Genomic DNA, 21,158 nt, shown 5'->3' with positions numbered 1-21,158 from the left:
TTGGATAGTAGCGATTTTCTTTCTATGAAACTTAGACGAAAACTGAGAATCTGAACGGAACACAACGGGATGTTCGCGTTTCGTTCATCGGTTTGATTACAATAATGGGCAACTTTTTAGACTCACTTGTTTGCCGTAAAGAGCACTTGTTCCCCCGACTGAAAGTTGTAAAGCAGCGTCTGAATAACAAGGGAATCTTCTAAGGGCGCTTAATTTAGGTATTAAGTTTGGGCAAAAGATAAAAAAAACTCGTACTTTGTTTAATCAGTGATGACCGACGTGCCTTAACCAATGAGAAGCAGGCCAAAACCGATAGTGAACTTCGGTTAGGAGCGTTTTCCCGCGCTTGGCATAAGTTACAAGGTTTTGCAGAGTTCTGATTGGTTCAAGGGACGTGCTGTAGTCAATCAAGAGCAAGGCATCAATCACAAGGTTTTGTTGAGCCTGAAGTCCTTCATTTAGGCCATTAATTATATTTTCTTTGATTGGTCAGATTCCCAGATACAGTCTCATAATCTTTGTTGAAGTCATGTCCTAATCTCTCGTTTTACCATTTTTTCTTTCCACCATTTTAGTAGCCTGCGTCACAGACGGACTATAACCCCCGGTAATAACGGTTATTACCGGAGGTTATAGTCCGTCTGTGACACAGGCTACCATTTTATCGGATTGTCTCATTTTTTATTTATTATTTTAATTAGACCTACAGTAGTTGCATTTGTTTGTTAGCGAGATTTAGTACAATGAAACGTAGTGTAACAAAATCTTTAGAAATGGCCTTATGTGACGGTAACCAAGGCCACCGCATTTAACTTTCTTTTTATTTTTAAGTCTTGGAAAACAAAAACAAAAACAGAAAAAGGAGAGGAAGATAACAAATTAACTAATTAAGAGACGGGCCTTATTTCCAGCCGGTCCAGTCCATGTAGCGTCCACTGCCCCGTTTCGCCTCACATGCACTACCGGCTATGAGAAGCACAATGTTTCATAGAATCTAACGTTAAACTTCAATTACGTTAACGCTGCATTAGCTTTTAAAGTGGAAAAATTAAATGAAAATAAAATTGCTTTTAATTTGTTATATACTGCTGTGTATGTACTTTGAGTCTCGGTGCTTTTCCTTCAGTAATATGTTTATACAGTATTTTGGAGTCTTATGCTCGCTTCATATTGAAAAACATTTACTTCTTTTTTCTGACCAAGTTCGTGACCTTTTGTATTGTTTTTATTTCATTCCTGTCAGTTTGTTTACGTTGTTTATTCAATTCGAACCATAAGATGTTTAGTGCTGATAGAGTTGGCACGTAACCTCTGGACTGTGTCTCAAATTACTTCATAAACCTAAAGTCATTTGATCCACAAACTGACACGAGGAAACACAATTTCCTCGGTTGATTGCTGTATCACGGTTGCATTTCGATCTGCTGAGAGGAAGGATACTTGTGACGCCCTCAGTAACCTAATTTGCAAGGTAAATCATTGATTGAATCCTTTCTTCTAGTAAAGCGAAGCCCTTTTGCGTGTACTGTAATAATGTGCTGCACAGCCAGCAGTTCAGATGGTTGATAAACAAGCCACTTAAGCTCTTGCGCGCGGGAAGTTCTATCCTAAACCTTCTCATGGGTCAGTTTCTTTTGCGATCCAATGAATATCGCGGGGCGATTAAGTTCAGACTATTGGCGTACTTTATTTGAACTGAGGCCTCTGGAAGAGGGAACCATAAAGTAGAACAAATCTGCTAAAAATATCCAGATCGCCTTCTCATTAAGGCCTAATCGCATCAATAGGATAGGATCAGGGTTTTTCCTTTTTATTGTAATGTATTAAGATCGAGCTGAGTCGTACTGTACTTAGGTTTCAACTCAAGGTAGCAAAAGTATTTTGTCAACCAAATATTTACCCAGAGAACAGTAGAGTATTTTTTAAAAAACAGACATTTTCGCGTCTTTCTCAGGAGGAAGGGAGGGGGAGGGGAGGGGAGGGTTCCTCCGAAACTTTGGGTGCGGTCTTATAAGCAGAATGCTCAAAAATTCAGCTAGATTTAAAGATGGGATTTTTATTGTACGTTTTGAAAATTAGACCTGACGTACGTTCAAAAGTCTTTACTCTATTTCACATCAGAATGGTTTAAGCCGAGCGCTTGTTTGGGGGAGTAGCAATATCCCCACCCTCTCTACCTATTCAACAGAATTTTCAGCTAAAACGGGAGTACCTCGTGCAATTGGCAAACAAAGAAAGATGTTGCTTGTGTTGAGCCCCAAAATTTTTAATTCAAGACAGGAAAGTGAATTTTGATACAGGATCTAAATATTTAAATGTTGCTGAGCCACGATCGCGTGAAAACTGTTTAATCAATACGCTCTTTACCTCTCCTTTCCTAGAAGGTTCTTTCTTTAGTTTAAGCGTGTAAAGATATACAGATCTGTCATAGCGTGTCAAAATGTCAATGTTATCTACAGCTGGAATGAATCACGTTGAGTCAAGGGGAATAGAGAAAGAAATCTTTCACAAAATAACTCATGAGGCGAACATAAGAATGACAATGGATAAGAGGTTTTACAAATTCTGTCACGTTTCGTTTCGACTCCTTGTGAGTCAATCGTATCAGGAAAAAGCGAAGTAACTCTTACGTAGTCTGAAGCACATAAACCCAAAATGTAGCTATTTTAATAAAAACTGTCCCCCGTATCGTTGGTTGTGTCTCAAATTTTTGTAAAACTTAGAACCTGTTTTTAATACGTTTCCGTTTCGAACCCAAAAATGGTTGCTGTGATGCTTTTTTCCGGTTGTGTCTTATTTTTTAGTAGTTTTGAACTACACTGTGGTATGTCTTCCGCTCTCATAATTTGGGATTGCATTCGTATAATAATCGTGAAGTCAAATTTGCCCAGATTTCGACCACATTCTTTTGTAACTGGATACCCAAAGGCAACGAGACACACTGTTACCAAATGTCGTCAAATTTTTGCAGTTCTTAAAAATGCTAAACTAAGAAACTTTCATCACGGCTGTCGGATACAATGGAAAGTAAAAACAAAGGCTAAATTTTTAATCCTCAGCAAAAAAAAACTAATCATTTTGATTCTTTTCTTAACACGCAATCAGTTCAATCTGCGGTGTGTTCAAATCGTGATACACCACGCAGATCATCCGATTTTTGCGCCAGTGTTGCTGGATGTGCGGCGCCACAGGGTGTGGTTTTTTACCCTTTTTGGTCTGAAATAGGGTATAGAATTTAACTGTTTTGGTCTTGGAAAGTCTGAGAACGGGAAATGGATTGAAAAAGGATGTGAATTTTAGAGGCCAGTTCTAAAAAAGCGTAACGGAAAGTTATATATTTTGGTGTGAAATAGGGTTGCGTGCCGGTATATGTTAGAAAGAAACCAAGACCCAAACCTAAGGTGCATGTGATATAATCACGATATATAAATGCTTTGTCTTTCTATCTTTCATGGTTTTTCGCATCAAAATAGAAGCCGCCGCCAAAGTTTCATCTGGAACGAGTTTGCGAAGTAAAGGTCATTTTTGACAATGTTTACGATAAAAATCACAGGCAGTTCATAGTCATGCGTGCAAGTCAACACGTGGACACAAGAAATGGACTGAGCGAAACTAAGAACCTTGGAAAATGGAATTAAATAAGTCCCACACAAATTCCTCTAACAGCTAACAGCTGTAGTATTGAGCCAATACAGTCAATTCTTCCATTCATTTTACGTTTTTTGTCACCTAGCTATCCTTATAACACCTCTGAGTGTTTTATGACTTAAACTGACCACAAGCTGTTACAACACTGCTAAGCTATTTTATGCATTAAAGGTAATTCGGATAGGGGTGTGCCTTGAGCATGTCTTAGCGAAACTTTCGAGGTTCTAGACTTTCTCAAAGTCCGTTTCCGTGAGAGTCCAATCAGTTTCTGCGGTGCCCAAGTGAAGTTATAGTGTCGTGCTGGACGTACACTGACGTACTTATTACTTCGTCTTGGTTTGCCGGGTGTGGGCAGAATTGAATCAAGTAAGATCTGTTTATTTATTTTAAAAATAACTCGCTCTAATAATGCACTAATCAGGGGCACCCAACAGATCGTTTCGGTACATTATCTGTTCGGAAGGCCCTTAATCCCCTACAATTTTCTTAACGAAATTTTCACCTCTAACTTTCGTGATATGGGAAATTTAAGACCTGGTGTTTTCGGATTGATGAAAATGTCGTTTCGGGTGACGAAAAAAGGTCAGCTAAGATTTTCGGAAAGGAAATAACCCCAAAGGTTTTCGGGAAATGGACAAAGATGCCTTAGTAATTTCGAAAAGATTCACGTTCCCCTAGAATAACCGAACTGATAAAAATATTATAGCGCGGCCTAAAATGAACCTACAGAGCTTAAAAGGCACTCCAGATAACCTAAAATAGCGTTTCAAAGGATCTGAGAGAAAACTGTCGTTGGGTGCCCCTGACTAATCATATTAGTTAGATAGATTTCCGCCCGGAATTGGACAACTGAAAGCTCAAAAACCCTAATCTGTAATGTGAATATTCTGTTACCAAGGGATTTTGGTGTATCAACCACTTGGCTCGAATAATCACTGCTTTCTATTCCGTGTCATAAAGAGAAATTTGCGAGAATTTTAATTAGGAAAGGTACCCGTGAAGTGAGCATCAACCCATTATTGCATTGTTAGTTCTCGTCTTTGCTCCGAGAGGTTTTTCTCCGGGTACTCCGGTTTTCCCCTCTCCTCGAAAAACCAACACTTCTAAATTCCAATTCGATCTGGGCTGAATACATTTTTATATCTGAGTAAACTTGTAGCTAGAAATAGAAGTCCAAATAGCTGAAAGTGACTGACTGGGAGAGTTTGAAAGGCTTAACTGAGAAAAAATCACAACGAGTGCAGATTCGTTTTTGCCTGTAGCGCGAATTGTATTTGATCGCATGACCTGACGGAAATGCAGTTAATGCTGCAATTGATCATCGTGGAAAAATAGATCAGTTTTAATTAATCCTTTATAATTGTCATAATCCTCTCGCTTTGTATTAGCAAGCTATATAAACTGTGACACACATAGATCAGAAGAATGTTTGTTTCCAGCAAAACGAGAAAGGACCATATTTTTTTTCTCAGTTTTCATTCCGACCAAGGTCTACTGAGATCGTGATACATGCGTGTACACGTGAATTGAGTGTGTGACCATTCAAATGGAAAATACCAAGCAATACTATTTATCACTCTTATTTAGCTTTTAAAAAAAATTGTCACTCTTATCTAACTATTGTGGTTTTAACTTCTGGGATTATTGAAAGCATCTAAGCCCTAATTTTTTGCCGGTTCTATAATTTCCCGCACTGTGGGTCTAAAAGACGGCTATGAAATATAAACTTCTTTTTCCTTTAGTTTAGCAACGGAAGTTTTAGTGTCTATATTAAAAGAGCCACTTAAAATATGTTGCGACATAAACAGTTTGACCCTCAACACAACAACAAACATTTGCTTGTCTCGAATAATGAGATTTTGTTCGGATTTGTGACGCTTTCTTTGTATAAAGTACCCAAGCTCAAAATACAGATTATTTTTTAAAGACTCCTTTCGGTGCAAGGTCAAAAATCGAACTGTGCCAGATCAGTTGCATAACAAAATTTCCATGTGACAAATGTTTTTTTGACAGAACTGAGACTTTCACATAACGCATTATTTTGTTAGTCCCCGATATTAGCCTAAAAGACAATTTTTTAAGAGGTTTTGTCGTCTGTAGTTTTCAGTTCGTTGTAGAAATTTTTACCGGAAATTCTCGTGATTCAGGTGATTGCGTGTTCGGAAATATAAGAACAAGATGCCTGCTATACTGGCATTACGCGAGATGCTGGGGCTGATTCATTTATTCCAACTGTATGCTTCGCCGATTGATAAAACTATCCTTGCTAATGGAATAGTTTGAGTCACGACGACCGCGTTACGTTGTTTTCCGTGTGTTACGCGACTCAGACTATCAGCGGAAATTTGTGGAATTCCATTACGATAACGTAAGCTTCTCAATGACCTCTTTTCAGTCTCGCGTCGTGGTCTAAGACTGTCAAACAAAGCACGATTCCTTCACTAAGAACTCACCAATTTCCACCGTTTTACGTGTCGGGTGCTTCTTAGAAGTTATTCTTTCGATTTACCGCTTCAAAATGGTGAAATTTCCCTTTGAAAACGGCACACTTGAGTCCAGAACATGTTAAAACAATATGGCGCGACTTAATCCGTCTTTAATAAATATATCAAATGATGCATTGACGTCACACAGGTAGGGGTGAGTGGGTCCCCTCCCTCGCAATATAAGCGACAAGAATGGATTTTGATTGGCCTGCTTTTGTTGAAGACAATCAAAACAATACATCCCGAGTAGGAGAGGGGAGAGTTTAATGAATAAATTAATGTACCGATTTGTGTATACGACGAAGAAAAAACAAGATGCCAGCTTTACTGGCATTACGCGTGATGCTGGGGCTGATTCATTTTTTCCAACTGTATGCTTCGCCGATTGATAAAACTATCCTTGCTAATGGAATAGTTTGAGTCACGACGATCGCGTTAGGTTGTTTTCCTTGTGTTACGCGACTCAGACTTTCACCGGAAATGTGTGGAATTCCATTACGATAACGTAAGCTTCTCAATGACCTCTTTTTAGTCTCGCGTCGTGGTCAAGGACTGTCAAACAAAGCACGATTCCTTCGCCATGAACTCACCAATTTCTACCGTTTTAAATGTCGAGTGCTTCTTAGAAGTTATTCTTTCGATTTGCCGCTTCAAAATGGTGAAATTTCCGTTTGAAAACGGCACACTTGAGTCCAGAACATGTTATAAACAATATCGCCCCAAATTTAATCCGTTTTTAATAAATAGATCAAATGATGCGTTGACGTCACACAGGTAGGGGTGAGTGGGTCCCCTCCCTCGCGATGTAAGCGACAAGAATGGATTTTGATTGGCCTGCTTTTGTTGAAGACAATCAGAACAATACACCCCGAGTAGGAGAGGGGTGAGTTTAATGAATATGCTATACTGGCATTACACGTGATGCCCGGACTGATTCATTTATTCCAACTGTATGCTTCGCCGATTGATAAAACTATCCTTGCTAATGGAATAGTTTGAGTCACGACGATCGCGTTACGTTGTTCCCCTTGTGTTACGTTACTCAGGTTTTCAAGGGAAATTGCGGGAATTCCATTGCGATAACGTAAGCTTCTCAATGACCTCTTCTCTGTCTGCAGTCGTGGACTAAGACTGTCAAAGAAAGCACGATTCCTTCGCCAGGAACTCTCCAATTTCCACCGTTTTAGAAGTCGAGTGCTTCTTAGAAGTTATTCTTTCGATTTACTGCTTCAAAATGGTGAAATTTCCGTTTGAAAACGGCACACTTGAGTCCAGAACATGTTAACAATATGGCTCCACAATTTAATGCAGTTTTAATGAAGAAATCAAATGATGCGTTGACGTCACACAGGTAAGGGTGAGTGGGTCCCCTCCCTAGCGATAAGAATGGATTTTGATTGGCCTGCCTTTGTTAAAGACAATCAGAACAATACATCCCGAGTAGGAAATTCCAACTGTATGCTTCGCCGATTGATAAAACTATCCTTGCTAATGGAATAGTTTGAGTCACGACGATCGCGTTACGTTGTTTTCCGTGTGTTACGCGACTCAGACTATCAGCGGAAATTTGTCAAATTCCATTACGATAACGTAAGCTTCTCAATGACCTCTTTTCAGTCTCGCGTCGTGGTCTAAGACTGTCAAACAAAGCACGATTCCTTCACTAAGAACTCACCAATTTCCACCGTTTTACGTGTCGGGTGCTTCTTAGAAGTTATTCTTTCGATTTACCGCTTCAAAATGGTGAAATTTCCCTTTGAAAACGGCACACTTGAGTCCAGAACATGTTAAAACAATATGGCGCGAGTTAATCCGTCTTTAATAAATAGATCAAATGATGCATTGACGTCACACAGGTAAGGGTGAGTGGGTCTCCTCCCTCGCGATATAAGCGACAAGAATGGATTTTGATTGGCCTGCTTCTGTTGAAGACAATCAGAACAATACATCCCGAGTAGGAGAGGGGTGAGTTTAATGAATAAATTAATGTACCGATTTGTAGCTACGAGGAAGAAAAAAAAAAAAACGAAAAAAAAAAAAACAAGATGCCTGCTTTACTGGCATTACGCGTGATGCTGGGGCTGATTCATTTTTTCCAACTGTATGTTTCGCCGATTGATAAAACTATCCTTGCTAATGGAATAGTTTGAGTCACGACGATCGCGTTACGTTGTTTTCCTTGTGTTACGCGACTCAGACTTTCACCGGAAATGTGTGGAATTCCATTACGATCACGTAAGCTTCTCAATGACCTCTTTTTAGTCTCGCGTCGTGGTCAAGGACTGTCAAACAAAGCACGATTCCTTCGCCATGAACTCACCAATTTCTACCGTTTTTAATTTCGAGTGCTTCTTAGAAGTTATTCTTTCGATTTGCCGCTTCAAAATGGTGAAATTTCCGTTTGAAAACGGCACACTTGAGTCCAGAACATGTTATAAACAATATGGTCCCAAATTTAATCCGTTTTTAATAAATAGATCAAATGATGCGTTGACGTCACACAGGTAGGGGTGAGTGGGTCCCCTCCCTCGCGATGTAAGCGACAAGAATGGATTTTGATTGGCCTGCTTCTGTTGAAGACAATCAGAACAATACACCCCGAGTAGGAGAGGGGTGAGTTTAATGAATAAATTAATGTACCGATTTGAAGCTACGACGAAGAAAAAGAAATCGTCCCGTTTTTAGACACGGTATGCCCCCTCAGGGCATCCCGCGTAAAAAAAGAAATCGACCCGTTTTAAGACACGGTATGCCCCCTCAGGGCATCCCGCGTAATAAGCGTCCTTTTCAATAGTTGCCTGTTGAGACAGAACCTTGCTGTGACGTATGGAGGGATGGCATTGCGGTTGCAATTTATTCAATCGTTATTGTTTTTTCATCATTTTGAAATTGCGCCAATGCAGCACCAGTGATGGAAGATCGCTTTGAAATTATCCTAAACTTCTTTCCACATAGCATATGAGCAAAAGAAATTTCAAATTCATTATTTAAAGTTCTGCATCATCGCTAACGCTGAGATTGAAACGTCCTGTGAAATTTGAAACAAACCGGCTTCTTTGAGATCCAGACTTGTCGACTGACAAACAGAAATTATCAGTTGTAATTAAAAAAATGCAGTTTTTAGACTTACCCTCAGGCAAGTACTTGTATGTTAAAAAACAGATGGTGCATTGGACAGGAAGCTATATCACATTGAAATAGCAAAAGGACAACAAGGGTGATAAGAGACATTCAAATTATCGTAAGTTACCAAAGTTATGAGACATATGTATAGTCGACGCAATGTTGGACCCATGCGCATATAAATTTATGTCACAAAAATCAACCACAGAGGAAAAATAAAAAAAAAAAACGTTCACAAAAAGTCTGCCCAGGGACGAGAAATTGGATGTTGCTAAAGCGGGGAACGGGAGTCTGGGAACGAGTGCACAGCGGGGATCCACATTAGAATTCAATAATAATAATAATAATAATAATAATAATAATAACAATGGAGTGATAACTTTATTATTTACAAGAATAAAATCTACTAGATACAGTTTGATTCTATAATAATAATCATAATAATAATAATAACAACAATAATTTTTACTTAATACTAAAATGAAAGGGAAGCTTCGCTAGGTCGCCGTTTGCAGTGTACTTAGACGACTCGCGTTAAGCGAAGTCACGGAGCACAGCATTCCTGGGTGAGAAGTCGAAGTCAAAGTTTCTGCAGAGGTTGCTACCATTTGTTTCGACGATCATTTTTTTTTTCTTTTTGAAATTTGCATGTTTTGGCAGAGTTTGTGTATGCAGGTGTTTGTGTAGCGTAACATCATAACCATCATCAGCAGATAAGCAGCGAAGAGGTAACAGATCGAGTTAACACAAATAAGGCACTCTTCAGTTAGCACGCAAAATTTTTGCCGACACATACCGCCACACACGTTCGCAAATGGCTATTCATAATAAATCCCAGAAACGTTTGTTTTTTAGCCACGCCAAATTGTATTCGAAAACGTTTTGAGAGACCAATTTAGTTCGCGATTAATTTAGAACAATTCCTCTTTTACTTTCTCTTTTACAATGAAAAACAAGAGCCTTTTAAAAGTCCATCCTGATGGAACACTACTGCCCTCGAAGGCTTAGTTGTTCACGTGACTGGGCTGCTCGCGCCACCAATTAAACGCGTGCGCGAGATTAGTTGACAGATCATGCACCATTATGATGTGGTTAATATGTTTTATAAATATATACCTAATGTTTCAATTTCCTCCAGTTAATCGAATCTCTGATTTCAAACTGAGTCATTGGGAGAGAAATTTTCAGAATAGAATTTCGAGTTTTTGCCTTGAATGTTGGCTGCCTCCAGTTTTAGAGTCTTCGAAAATCGGTAAGTTAAGTCTAAAATTGAAACTAATTTACTGTTCGACGAAAGGGTGAGATTTCTATCCATTTTGCAATGTTTCTCGTGCAAAGAAGTTTGCTTGAAGGATTCTCGTTTGGAATTTTGCCTTTATTTTTAGTTTGAGCGAGCTTTCGGTTGTTTTTTCACAGATCCGGTTTTTTTTTTTTTTTTTCACAACTTTTTACCCTAATAAAGTTGTAAACGCAAACACTCTGAATTTGTATACTGACCCAAAAAAATCAGAGCCATCACATCAAAGATAACCCAAATTATTCACAAAAGCTTCTAATCTTTCCTGACGTTTAGATTCTAAATTCCTGTTATGAAACTTCACAATGAATATCTTCCAAGAAAATCTAAGATAAACCTTAAAGGCGCTCTTTCAGTTGCATTATTTTGCATTCTTATGCGGATTACCGCTGTACACTCGTTCCCAGACTCCCGATCCCGGCTCCCCGTTCCCCATTCCCCGTTCCCTGTTCCAAGTTTTTGTCACTTCCGTTCCTCGTTCCCCGTTTCCCGTTCCCTGTTCCTAGTTTTAGTAACTTCCGAGAAAATTGGCCTCTTTGAAAAATTTGGCCATGTTTCATGAGGAGGGCATTGGGATTTTCGGTTTTTCGGTTTTGGCCATATTTAGGTCGGTTTTTTGGTTTCTTGGTTTTGGCGTCTAGCGTCTGTTGCGGTTTGCGGTTTTTCCTTTTTCTATATATATAATTTTAAGCATTTGGTTTTAAGTTTTCAGCAAAAATGTAAGTGGTAATTCTCGGATCTGGCATCCATTGTGGTTTTCGTTTTTTCTATTTGGTTTGCGGTTTGTCTTTGGCAATTACGCGCCTTAACCGCGTGCGCGCTGCCAAGACTCCGTTGCCCAGGGAGTTCTCATATAGCCCCCAGAAGCAGACGGTAGCTTGCGTGCAAGATTTCCTATTTCCTATTTCCTATTTCTTATTTTCTATTTCCTGTTTCCTGTTTCCTGTTTCCTATTTTCTATTCCCTTTGTTGCCCTCTTAAAAGTGCAAAAAAAGAAATTGGAGACGTCTGCGCGTAAGCCAAGACGTTATTGAACTTGAACTTAACGTTTACAGTGGAACCTCTCCTTACGGACACCTCTTTAATACAGACACCTCTCTATTACGGACAGTTTAATTGGTCCCTGAGAGACCGAAATCCATATAAAGCTTTCCTCTCTAAAACGGACACCTCTATAATGCGGACACTTATCCCTGTCCCCTTGGTGTCCGTAATAAAGAGGTTCGACTGTATTTGCCTTTTTCCTAATATATTTACAATTAATTCATTGTTTAATATATGGCGAGGTGACCTCTAGAAACCACCAGGCTGCAGGCGCAAACACGAAATAAACCAATCAAAATGAAGCCACTATGTGAAATCGGTGCCCGGCGCCGAAAACGCGTCCGAGCAAGTCACACGAATTTTTCTAACCAGTCAAAGCAAGCGTAGTAAAGCAAACGCGAAACGATTTTCGACGTTCAATCAACACCGCTCTAAAACAAATTTTATAAAATGTCGAATAAAACTGGGCAAAACCAGGATGCGACACCTGCTGCTTGCTGATGACATATCGAGTTTCAGCCCCACTGAAACCACAAACAATGGGCTGAAGCCAAAAAAAAAAAAACAGACAAAACAGTAGCAAACCAAGCCAAGTTCTCTCATACACCTGGCCCCAGTTGTTCAAAGAGCGGATAACTTTATCCACTGGATAAGTCACTATCCAGCGGAGCATGTGTACGTTTTCCACGCAATCCCATACTTAAATTTGACATATGCTTGTACTCTATCCACAAATTATAGGGCTATCGTGAAAATCTTGCACACATTTCATCTGCTGGGTAGCGACCTATCCAGCGGATAAAATTATCCGCTCTTTGAACAACTGGAGCCTGGCCAGTAACCAATAACAGCCGGCAAATGAAAACGATGCATACAGTGTCAAGGGCGGGCTTTAAGCGCTCTCAACGCCTGCATTATGACTTACTCCTGTGTTTGCACTACTTGGTTGTTTCGAAACAAACAATTCGGATAAGATTAAATACAAGGCAAAACCAGTACTTCACTCTTACTTCACTCTGAGTGAGTAAACACTACTTTACATTTTAATTTTTTTTTCAGTGCCAAAATGCCGACAGAAAGACGTTTCATTATTCCTCGACTATTTTCTGCATTTGCTTATAATTAGTTTCCAATAAATATGATTTAACTTGATCATTTCGACTCATTTTTTCCTCCAGAGAGAGGTTTTTAATAACATCAACATTTTGCAATTTATTGACTGTAGCAAGCCGATAAACGTGGCTGATCAAATAAGTTTTCAACATTCTCGAGACAGCTGTCAGGTTACAATAACTTTACTATTTCAAATCTCACGTCATTTTCATTTCGTTTACTCTCTGAAAAATCGTGTTTGTTTGTACTTTTTCCTCAGGAATAGATTGAAATGGCTCGCTTTATTTTGGTAGCTCTTCTCTGCATCAGTTTGGCATCGCTTGCCTTTTGCGGTGGTAAGTATACACTGGGCTTTTTTCATTTCACCATGTTTATTGATTTCAAAGGTTATAAATGTGTTGTGGCCGAGAGTCGTATTTTGCTTAAATTGCCTCCCTCTATACAGTAATTCTGGAGGCGATCATTATTATCACTTTTTATCTGCAGCAAAGGAGTGAACTTTTAAGAGACGAAATTTTTGTATTTTTAAGGGAAACTTTGTAACCGGGAAGAACACTGAAGGGTGGGGGATTTTTTGAGGGATGTCGAAGGATCATTGACTGTTGTTTGAGCCTGAAATGCTGTATCGAAATCTCAGTTCTTCGATCATGTTTTAATCAGCAAAATTAAAGATTGCAGGTCTTGGAAATAGAGAAGAGTTGGGATGGGACTCACTCGGTGCATTTTAAAGTACAAACATTCAAGTTCGAACTAATCGGATGGACTCGCCGATTGGTCAGACTAGAGTGTCACGTTTAAACATGACGTGAAATCTTGCTGAACGAAATACCCACACTAACCACTAAATTCCCTACCGAATTAACAAAATTATGGTGATTCTAAGGCTGAATTTACTAGCTATTTGGACGTCGTGAGATTGTTTAGCATATGACAGTTCTTGTTTTCTTGTGCAAACACTCCACCATAAACTGTTAAGCAACTGGCAAAGAAAATCTAAGGTTTTTTAACTCTTTTGTTTACAGGTTAATTCTTGTATCGTGTAACGTGCATCAGACTTATGCCTTCTACTCAGGCGCTTTGTAAAAGTCTTCGGATCGTGAGGAGGGTTGGGAAAGAATTTACTCGGAGCGTTGTTGTTGTTGTTTTAAATATTTTTCGAAATGCAAAATTCTGTTTCCAGCAAACCTAATAACCTGTCTCTTTTATCTCTTTGTTAGATAAGTGGAGCTATGACCTGGATGGCCCTGATGGTAAATTAAAACAATTCCTTCGTTTTTCGATCTTTCCAAATGTTCAGTAATAAAAAAATAAGGTAACTTGTGTAGCTCCATAACCACTGAAACCACTAGTTTGACTGGCCAAAGGTAGAATTTGGTTTGATTGAGAAGAGTATCTGTTCTCTAAATTAAGATAAATTCTTTCATGGAACAAAACTTTTTAATGATATTCCAAATGAAATGAAGGATCTTAACTCAGTCATGATTTTTAAAACTCGCATTTTAGAATTCTATAGATCACAAGCTTTTTAATTACTTTTAAAGTTAGTGGCTGTATTTAGGCTTTTTAGGCTTTTTGTATTAGGTTCTTTTTTGCAGGGCCCTTATTAATATCAGCATTTTAGCTGAAGAGGTCACCCTAGTAAAATAATAATATTATTATTATTATTATTATTATTATTATCATTATCATTATCATTATCATTATCATTATCATTATCATTATCATTATCATTATCATTATCATTATCATTATCATTATCATTATCATCATTATCATTATCATTATTATTATTATTATTATTATTATTATTATTATTATTATTATTATTATTAAGCAGCTTTTACATCTAACATCACTTTTATTGCCTGAACCCTTACACGCAATGGCCATAAGCCAATAAGCACGTGGGAATTTTGACAGTTAAATCGTGTTTGACAGAAATTAAGGTCCAACATTCCCATTTAATTTCTCTTCCTTCCAGGCCCTAAACATTGGAAAGGCGTCTGTGCCGATGGAAAGAGGCAATCCCCAATTGACATTAAAAGCGATGATGAAACATATGACAGTGGCTTGAAAGAGTTTTACCTTAAAAACTATGACAAGAAATTAAACCTGAATTTTACTGCTTCCAACAATGGCCACGCCCTTAAAGTAGCTTTCCCTGAGAAAAAGTACACCGTGACCGGCGGAGGGCTTGACACACCTGTATTCGGTTACACAACAATCCAGCTTCACCTCCATTGGGGATCAGATAACTCAAAAGGATCGGAGCATACTATGAACGGAAAAAGCTACGCAGCTGAGGTGAGTGAGTCCTGTAGTTTATTGGAACCCCGCCTTACTGCTACCTTGGTAATACGGTCACCTCGTTTTTACGGCCCATCTTATTTTGGCCCGGCAAAAGGGCCATTCCCATTGTTTATTAAAGGGAACTGGTTGTTTAGAAAGGGCGAATGCGGTATACTTTGTCATCATCGCCCTTAAGTCATGAAATTTGACCATGCCCCAGTAATACAGCCACGCCGTTAATACGGCCATTTTTTTACCCATTGGTGACCATATTAACGGTGTTCTACTGTACTTTTCATTTTCCACTCCACAGGGATTGGTTAATTTCTTTGTTTGTTTTTGTTTCTGGTTTTTGTTTTTTTGTTTGTTATTAGTTTTTGCTGGCTTTTCGCTCAGTTTGTTTCGCATAACGCACTGTCTTCGTCGCGCAAAACTCACTCCAGTTTGGCTTGTCGTGCAATTTAATATATTTTCTCCACTTTCCAGGACAGTTTGCCCGTTTTTTCACGCTTGTCCTAGTGTGAAATCGAAACTTCTCAAAACACGGACGGTGGCTATCCGTTTCCACTATCACTCTTCTCAGACGTATCATTCGTCCTCACAATCCATCTAAAAAAAAACAGATAAAATCAGACAGATCATGCGTATAAAATTTTAACCGTTCAAGGTTTCACATTTAGACGGATCATCCATTAGGGATAAGTGAAACTTCTTAGGTAGACAATCCGTCTCTACTGTGAACACTGCCATTGTCTTTTATTCGCAAGTCCAATTGTCAGTAGCCTGTGAACAGGCTCACAAGTGGGGTATAGGGCGAAAAGAAAAATCGGCGAGCCGGGCGAGCGAAGCGCGGTATGGGGCCTTCCTCTCCGAACTCGATTTTTGTGTTTGCCCTACACCCCACTTGGACGCCTGTTCACAGGCTAAATAGTTAGAGCCACATTGGATGGGTTTTGCATTTTAATTTTACTTTCTTATGCAGTTGCACTTTGTCAGCTACTACACCAAATATCCCAACGTCTCTGTAGCTCTTACCAAGTCTGATGGTCTTGCCGTGCTTGGGGTGTTTATCGAGGTACAATATCCTTGCTTTTTAACGTCGACAATAAACGTGCCCATCAATGGAACGTTTTTTTTTTTTTTAATAAATAAAAAATAAATATATAAATAGTTTTTAAATAAATAAAGAAGTTTTAAAAAACTTAAGCTAATAGACAGATAATTATTAGGGTTTCAAGGCTATCATTTAAAAAAAGTGCATTTTTTAAGTTGTACATGAAAGGTACAAAGTTATGTGGAAAGAAACTCAGAGGGTAGCCTGCGAGCAAGCTCTCTTGGGGGTGGGGGGCGGGAGGGGGAAAGAGGAGAGAGCTTACAACGATGTCTCAGGAATTTGAATGCCGCCCCCAATACTCCCTGCCGTCCTAGCTGTCAGAATTTGGCCAATCAGCGCAAACTGGAGACGATAGCAAATGTAAACAAACATCGTTGCAAGCTCTCTCCTCTTTCCCCCTCCCGCCCCCCACCCCCAAGAGAGCTTGCTCGCAGGCTACTCGGAGGGTTGAATGTGAATGTCTGTACAATGATTTTGCTTTTGGCATACGATTGATATTAGATACCTTTAAATTCTAAGTTGTCCTTCGTGAGACGCAGTCTGCGGATACAGCTGCCTCTCATCGCTCCCGGCCTGTTGGGGGTGATGTGAGGTGACTGTGGAGAGAGGTTACGCCAAATAGAAGTTAGAAGATGCATCGTTTGCAGATAGGGTATTTGAGAGTACCAGTAAGACTTTCTAGAATTGAATACACAAGGAGTATAGTTGTGTTTAGTATCCTTTGTTAGTTCTGGGTGGCAGGGGAGGGGGGGGTGGGGGGCTTGTTTTTTTAGCCACTCTTATACAGCTAATGTTATCTTCTAATTCTTTCGGGTAAATAAAAAGCGGGAAAACAGGAGTACAAGGGCTTCAACAGTCCCACAACACAATTCGTACCACATTCGACTAAAAAGAGGCGCCTTGCAATTAATAAGTAGAGACAAGTTTAAAGTAAACAAATGGTTTCCTTTTTTTAATATTTGGCTCTAGGTTGAAGGCAACGATAACCCGGCGTTCTCATTTTTGAAAATAGCCAGTAAGCTTCAAAACGGTTCAAAAGGTAAGTGTTGCCCCGTCGTCTCTAAAGATACGTAGAATTCCCAACTGAAAAAGTGGTTGAAAACGACTGTTAAAAGTTTGTCTGATTAAAGTCGTCATAACATTTTTGAAGATCCCTTAAATCTGATATCGCCAACATTTGTTAAAGCCGGCTTAGCGAATAACGTAATTTGAAGGGTTAGGGTTTGTATTACTGACTGAGGCAGGAAGTTAACAACAGTACAGTGGTGGACACAAGTTGGAGTTGGCTGATAGCAAGACAAGAGGAGGAGGAGGGTGGGGTGAAAAGATCTGAGGATAAAAAAAGTGTCGCACAAATTTTCTTTCTTTCAAAGAAAAGGGAAGTCTGACCGGCAATCCGACCCCTCAGTCCCTGATTCCGCCACTAGAGACCTTTAGATTCTAGAACGAGTACAAGTACGACTACGAGATTTGACTTCGAGTTTTTAGCGAAGTACTAAGAACAGATATATAACAGAAAGTTTCATTTCACTCTTTATGAACGACAAACTTGACGCAGTTGGTTTGAATGACGATGGTTAAGCCCTTTCGTGTTTCCAAAAAGACGAGATCACCTACGTTTCGAGGACTCGTTTTCGCCACTACGAGATTCTTACAAAAACTCGTAGTAAAATGACCACAGCTATCTCGTTTTCCCGCCAAAATGACACTGGTTCACGCGCGCGCACTCGTTGTTTATTGGAGAAACTCGTAGTCGTACTCGTAACGAGATTCTACTGTGGCGCTAACCTAATACAGAGGTATTTTTGCGCGGTTTATAAATATGAGGAAAAAACAGATCTTAGCAAGGGCTACTCTAATCCAAAAATAAAACAAGGTGCTTTTCCGAGATAATTAAGCGACATTTATTTTAAAACGCTACATTATACATAACACTATACAGGCGGGTGTCCAGACTGGTTTTCACCATTTTACGGGAAACGGTCAGGGCTGAGTTGCTCGAAGCATGGTTAGCGCTAACCATTGGTTAAGAGGTATTAAAACCTATAGGTTGTCATGGTATTTAACCCGGGTTAGCGCTAACCATGCTTCGAGCAACTGGGCCCAGATTGGAAAAACGCTTGTCAGAGTGACTTAAAAACCCAGGAAATCGCAATTTTCAGGAATTCAAAAACTCATTAATAATTCATAAGCCCATTGACCTATCAAATGGTCGATAAAACATCACGTGTAGTGGTTTTAAAACCCAATAAAAAACCTGTTTTTCTCGTATGCTAATTTCCAACGTTCACAAAAGTATCATTGTTATGAACTCTCTTGACAAACGGTTTTCCAGGAATGTTTTTGACGCAGCACGTGCTTTATCGGGTCTAAAACTACTCGGTTGCGCCTCGTGGTTTTAAATCCCGATAAAAACACTGCTGCCCGTGTTTAAAACATCACTTAAAATGTTTAAAATTTCCCGGGGGAACATGCTGTCGGATCCCCCTGTATGGTTTAGACCTTCAGCACTCGCATTATCTGAAAGCGGTCACACTTTTCCTGGATCCGCGCCTGATGTATGGCATTTTTCGCAATTTTCTTTTAGATTTCATCAGCCCCCGCTAAGATCGTCTTTTTCCGCATACTCATAGACCGCGCAAAAATACCTTCGCCTTTGTAGGCACCGTAAGGCCTGTTCCAAACGTCGCGCTACTGCGTGCCAAACTAAATTCAAGAATACTAAAACACGACAGTAGCGCGACGCTTGAAACCATTTTGTTCGGCAGGCTAAATTAAGTTCGGCACGACTATTTAGCACGGCAGGCCCCGTCGTGCCGCACGGCAGTAGCGCGACTTGGTTTTAAACGGCGTGTTATTGCCGTGCCAAACTAAATTCATAAATTATGTTGATGTATTTTGGGTTAATTTTGTCGTTTTCAATATTTTATATATTTTAGAATTTTGCGCACGTTTGAAACCACTGCCGGGTCAAATTCACTTAAGTTCGGCACGGCAGTGGCACGGCGTTTGGAACAGGCCTTAGACATCAGAGTTTCTTGGACCATACCGAGATGCGCAGAACGTATGCGCAGTAGCAAAAGGAGGCGACTTCCTTAATACCCACAAAATCGTAAGCCTAATGACAAAATCTGGGTTTTCCTACTGCTTTACCCAAACGACACACCATCATTTTTCTGTCAGGTGCTCTCCTCTTGATATAGTCTTAAGTGATCTAGTTATCTCAGGGGAAGTAGTTTTGTTTTCGAGTACAGTTCCGTTTCAACGTAATCATGTAATGTGATCACCGGCTTCCACAGACACAAAGGAAGACATTCCAGCCTTCAAGTTTGACGACTTGCTGCCCTCCAACAAGACCAAGTACCACCGGTACGATGGTTCTCTCACCACTCCCACATGTAATGAGGCAGTCACGTGGACAGTTTTCGATGATCCCATCAAAATGTCTCAGTATCAGGTATATGATTCTGCTGCATGGAATAACTTGTCTAACCGTTCACAAGGGAACTCAATTTCTTTGCAGGTCCAAATATCGATTGAAATCTAATGAACAACTACAGATCTTTCATCCGCAGTTCAAAATATACCCGCGACCAAAATTTTCTCGAAAACGTTCATTTTTGCGTTTGTTTTAAGAATAAGAGCAAAGGAACTTGAAACAATAACTCGAGAATATTAAAAATGTCCAGCTTGTACAAATGTAGCTTGATATCGGCAACAGCGCTGTTTTGCGACTGCCGGTCTTGAGGTGATTTACTGCAAAAAATCTAGTTTACTCAACTGGTAATAATGAGGTCTTAAGAATTTTTCGCCACAAATCCTTAAAAATACTAGAAAGAAGGTCCAGTCTTAGCTAAAAAAAAATATTTGAAGAATGTACAAGAAAATTAATTTTTGTCCTCGAGCTGGTCAACTCTAAGTTAGTGTAGGTTATGAACCATCAGCTCCCAGTTGGCTTGATAGCTCGCCGACCCTGAAGTTTTTTAGCCGTTCTTTGCAATCTTTGAGGGTAACTTATAGCCGCTTTTTCTTGGGGGTAGTCTGCTCTATTCCTTGCTGTGCTCATTATCAGTTCGTTAATATTATTCACCCAAGTGGAGGTGGATAGTAGTGGGTTTTTCCCGGAGACGTAAATATGAACCACTATTCAGCGGCACTGAAGTGAAAAATTGTTTTACTATTATACGAAACCATCGGATAGCCAGCCCCAATGAGTCACTTAATTCTGAGTAATAGGTGGAAAGAAACTCGCGCGCAAAATCCAGGACCATATCAGGTGGTGGACAGTGTTCTTCGTGGGTACTTGCTACTCACTGGTTTGGTATATAGCTATGGCGAATCGATCCGAATTTTGTGATGAAAAAGAATCTGTCGTAACTTTATTGTAGGCATTCGTTCACCTAATTTTTTTTGTTTTTTCTAGATGGACCTTCTGCGCAGTCTCAAAAAAGAAGACTCTAAGCCGATCGTCGACAACTTCCGCCCAGTGCAACCACTCAACAATCGAAAGGTCAAGGCTAGTTTCCACGTCCGTAAGACAATTAAGGCAACCGAGGGTACCACCCCAGCACCCCCTACAGCTGGCGCATCAGCTGTCATCAGCCTGTTTTTTGTCAATGTTGTTTGCCTCGCTTTTATTGCGTTATTCTAAAGTCTGTTTTGGGAGTTTACGATATTTCATTTGCTTAGGGAAACGCAGAGACCTCTCACTTCAACTTTTATTAATAAGTCAAGTTTTTTGTTCTGCGAGGGTGCTTGTTTGAATTTTAGTAGGCGGTTTTGCTGCGCAAGGTCTGGAATCGACACCGCTATTTTGAATAGGAATGTATGCGTGTTAATTTGTCACGTAAAACAGATCCTCCCTTTTATTTACTTTTTGTTTAGTTTCTTGTTGGTTTGTTAAGATTTTGGTCCAGTAACATTAAAAAAAGGTTTACCTTAATAAATCTCAGTTTCCTTTAGTTTAAGTGAGGTCTTGGGCTCTTCCACGAAGAAACGAAACAGTGGCGCTCCATTATTTCACGTTTAACATTTTCTTGCAACG

The 21,158-nt window shown here is 39.6% G+C and overlaps 1 protein-coding gene and 2 long non-coding RNA genes across 5 annotated transcripts; 1 reads left to right on the top strand and 2 right to left on the bottom strand.

Moving 5' to 3' along the window:
• Window positions 1-43: 43 nt before the first annotated feature.
• Window positions 44-1,218, bottom strand: LOC146476544 (uncharacterized). Its single transcript, XR_014865595.1, has 2 exons — window positions 649-1,218; window positions 44-559 (listed from the first exon to the last, which is right to left on the bottom strand). It is a non-coding gene; the product is annotated as an uncharacterized LOC146476544 (long non-coding RNA).
• Window positions 1,219-1,341: 123 nt separating this feature from the next.
• LOC146476542 (carbonic anhydrase 7-like) lies at window positions 1,342-21,060 on the top strand. 3 transcript variants are annotated; one of them, XM_085114412.1, is made up of 8 exons: window positions 1,342-1,471; window positions 12,971-13,046; window positions 13,929-13,961; window positions 14,693-15,015; window positions 15,983-16,075; window positions 17,084-17,153; window positions 19,414-19,571; window positions 20,538-21,060. In XM_085114412.1, exons 2-8 carry the CDS (start codon window positions 12,983-12,985, stop codon window positions 20,763-20,765), a joined length of 969 nt encoding a protein of 322 aa, XP_084970538.1. In that variant the 5' UTR covers window positions 1,342-1,471; window positions 12,971-12,982; the 3' UTR covers window positions 20,766-21,060. The 3 variants fall into 3 exon arrangements, with proteins under 3 accessions (XP_084970538.1, XP_084970539.1, XP_084970541.1); XM_085114413.1 differs by lacking the exon at window positions 1,342-1,471 and adding an exon at window positions 3,885-4,014; XM_085114415.1 differs by lacking the exon at window positions 1,342-1,471 and adding an exon at window positions 10,427-10,509.
• LOC146476543 (uncharacterized) lies at window positions 15,337-16,847 on the bottom strand. The gene is made up of 2 exons (XR_014865596.1): window positions 16,620-16,847; window positions 15,337-15,609 (listed from the first exon to the last, which is right to left on the bottom strand). It is a non-coding gene; the product is annotated as an uncharacterized LOC146476543 (long non-coding RNA).
• Window positions 21,061-21,158: the final 98 nt, after the last annotated feature.

Source organism: Pavona decussata, unplaced genomic scaffold, assembly GCF_977016875.1.
Source record: "Pavona decussata unplaced genomic scaffold, jaPavDecu1.1 SCAFFOLD_76, whole genome shotgun sequence".
NCBI lineage: Eukaryota > Metazoa > Cnidaria > Anthozoa > Scleractinia > Agariciidae > Pavona > Pavona decussata.
This window is presented reverse-complemented; position numbering and strand designations above follow the sequence as displayed.

Bases quoted from the DNA above. Each gene is read 5' to 3' on its own strand.
- LOC146476542 (XM_085114412.1), top strand. From the start codon at position 12,983: ATGGCTCGCTTTATTTTGGTAGCTCTTCTCTGCATCAGTTTGGCATCG. The intron at 13,962-14,692 runs GTAAATTAAAAC...TCTTCCTTCCAG, and splicing joins TGACCTGGATGGCCCTGATG to GCCCTAAACATTGGAAAGGC. The intron at 15,016-15,982 runs GTGAGTGAGTCC...TTTCTTATGCAG, and splicing joins GAAAAAGCTACGCAGCTGAG to TTGCACTTTGTCAGCTACTA.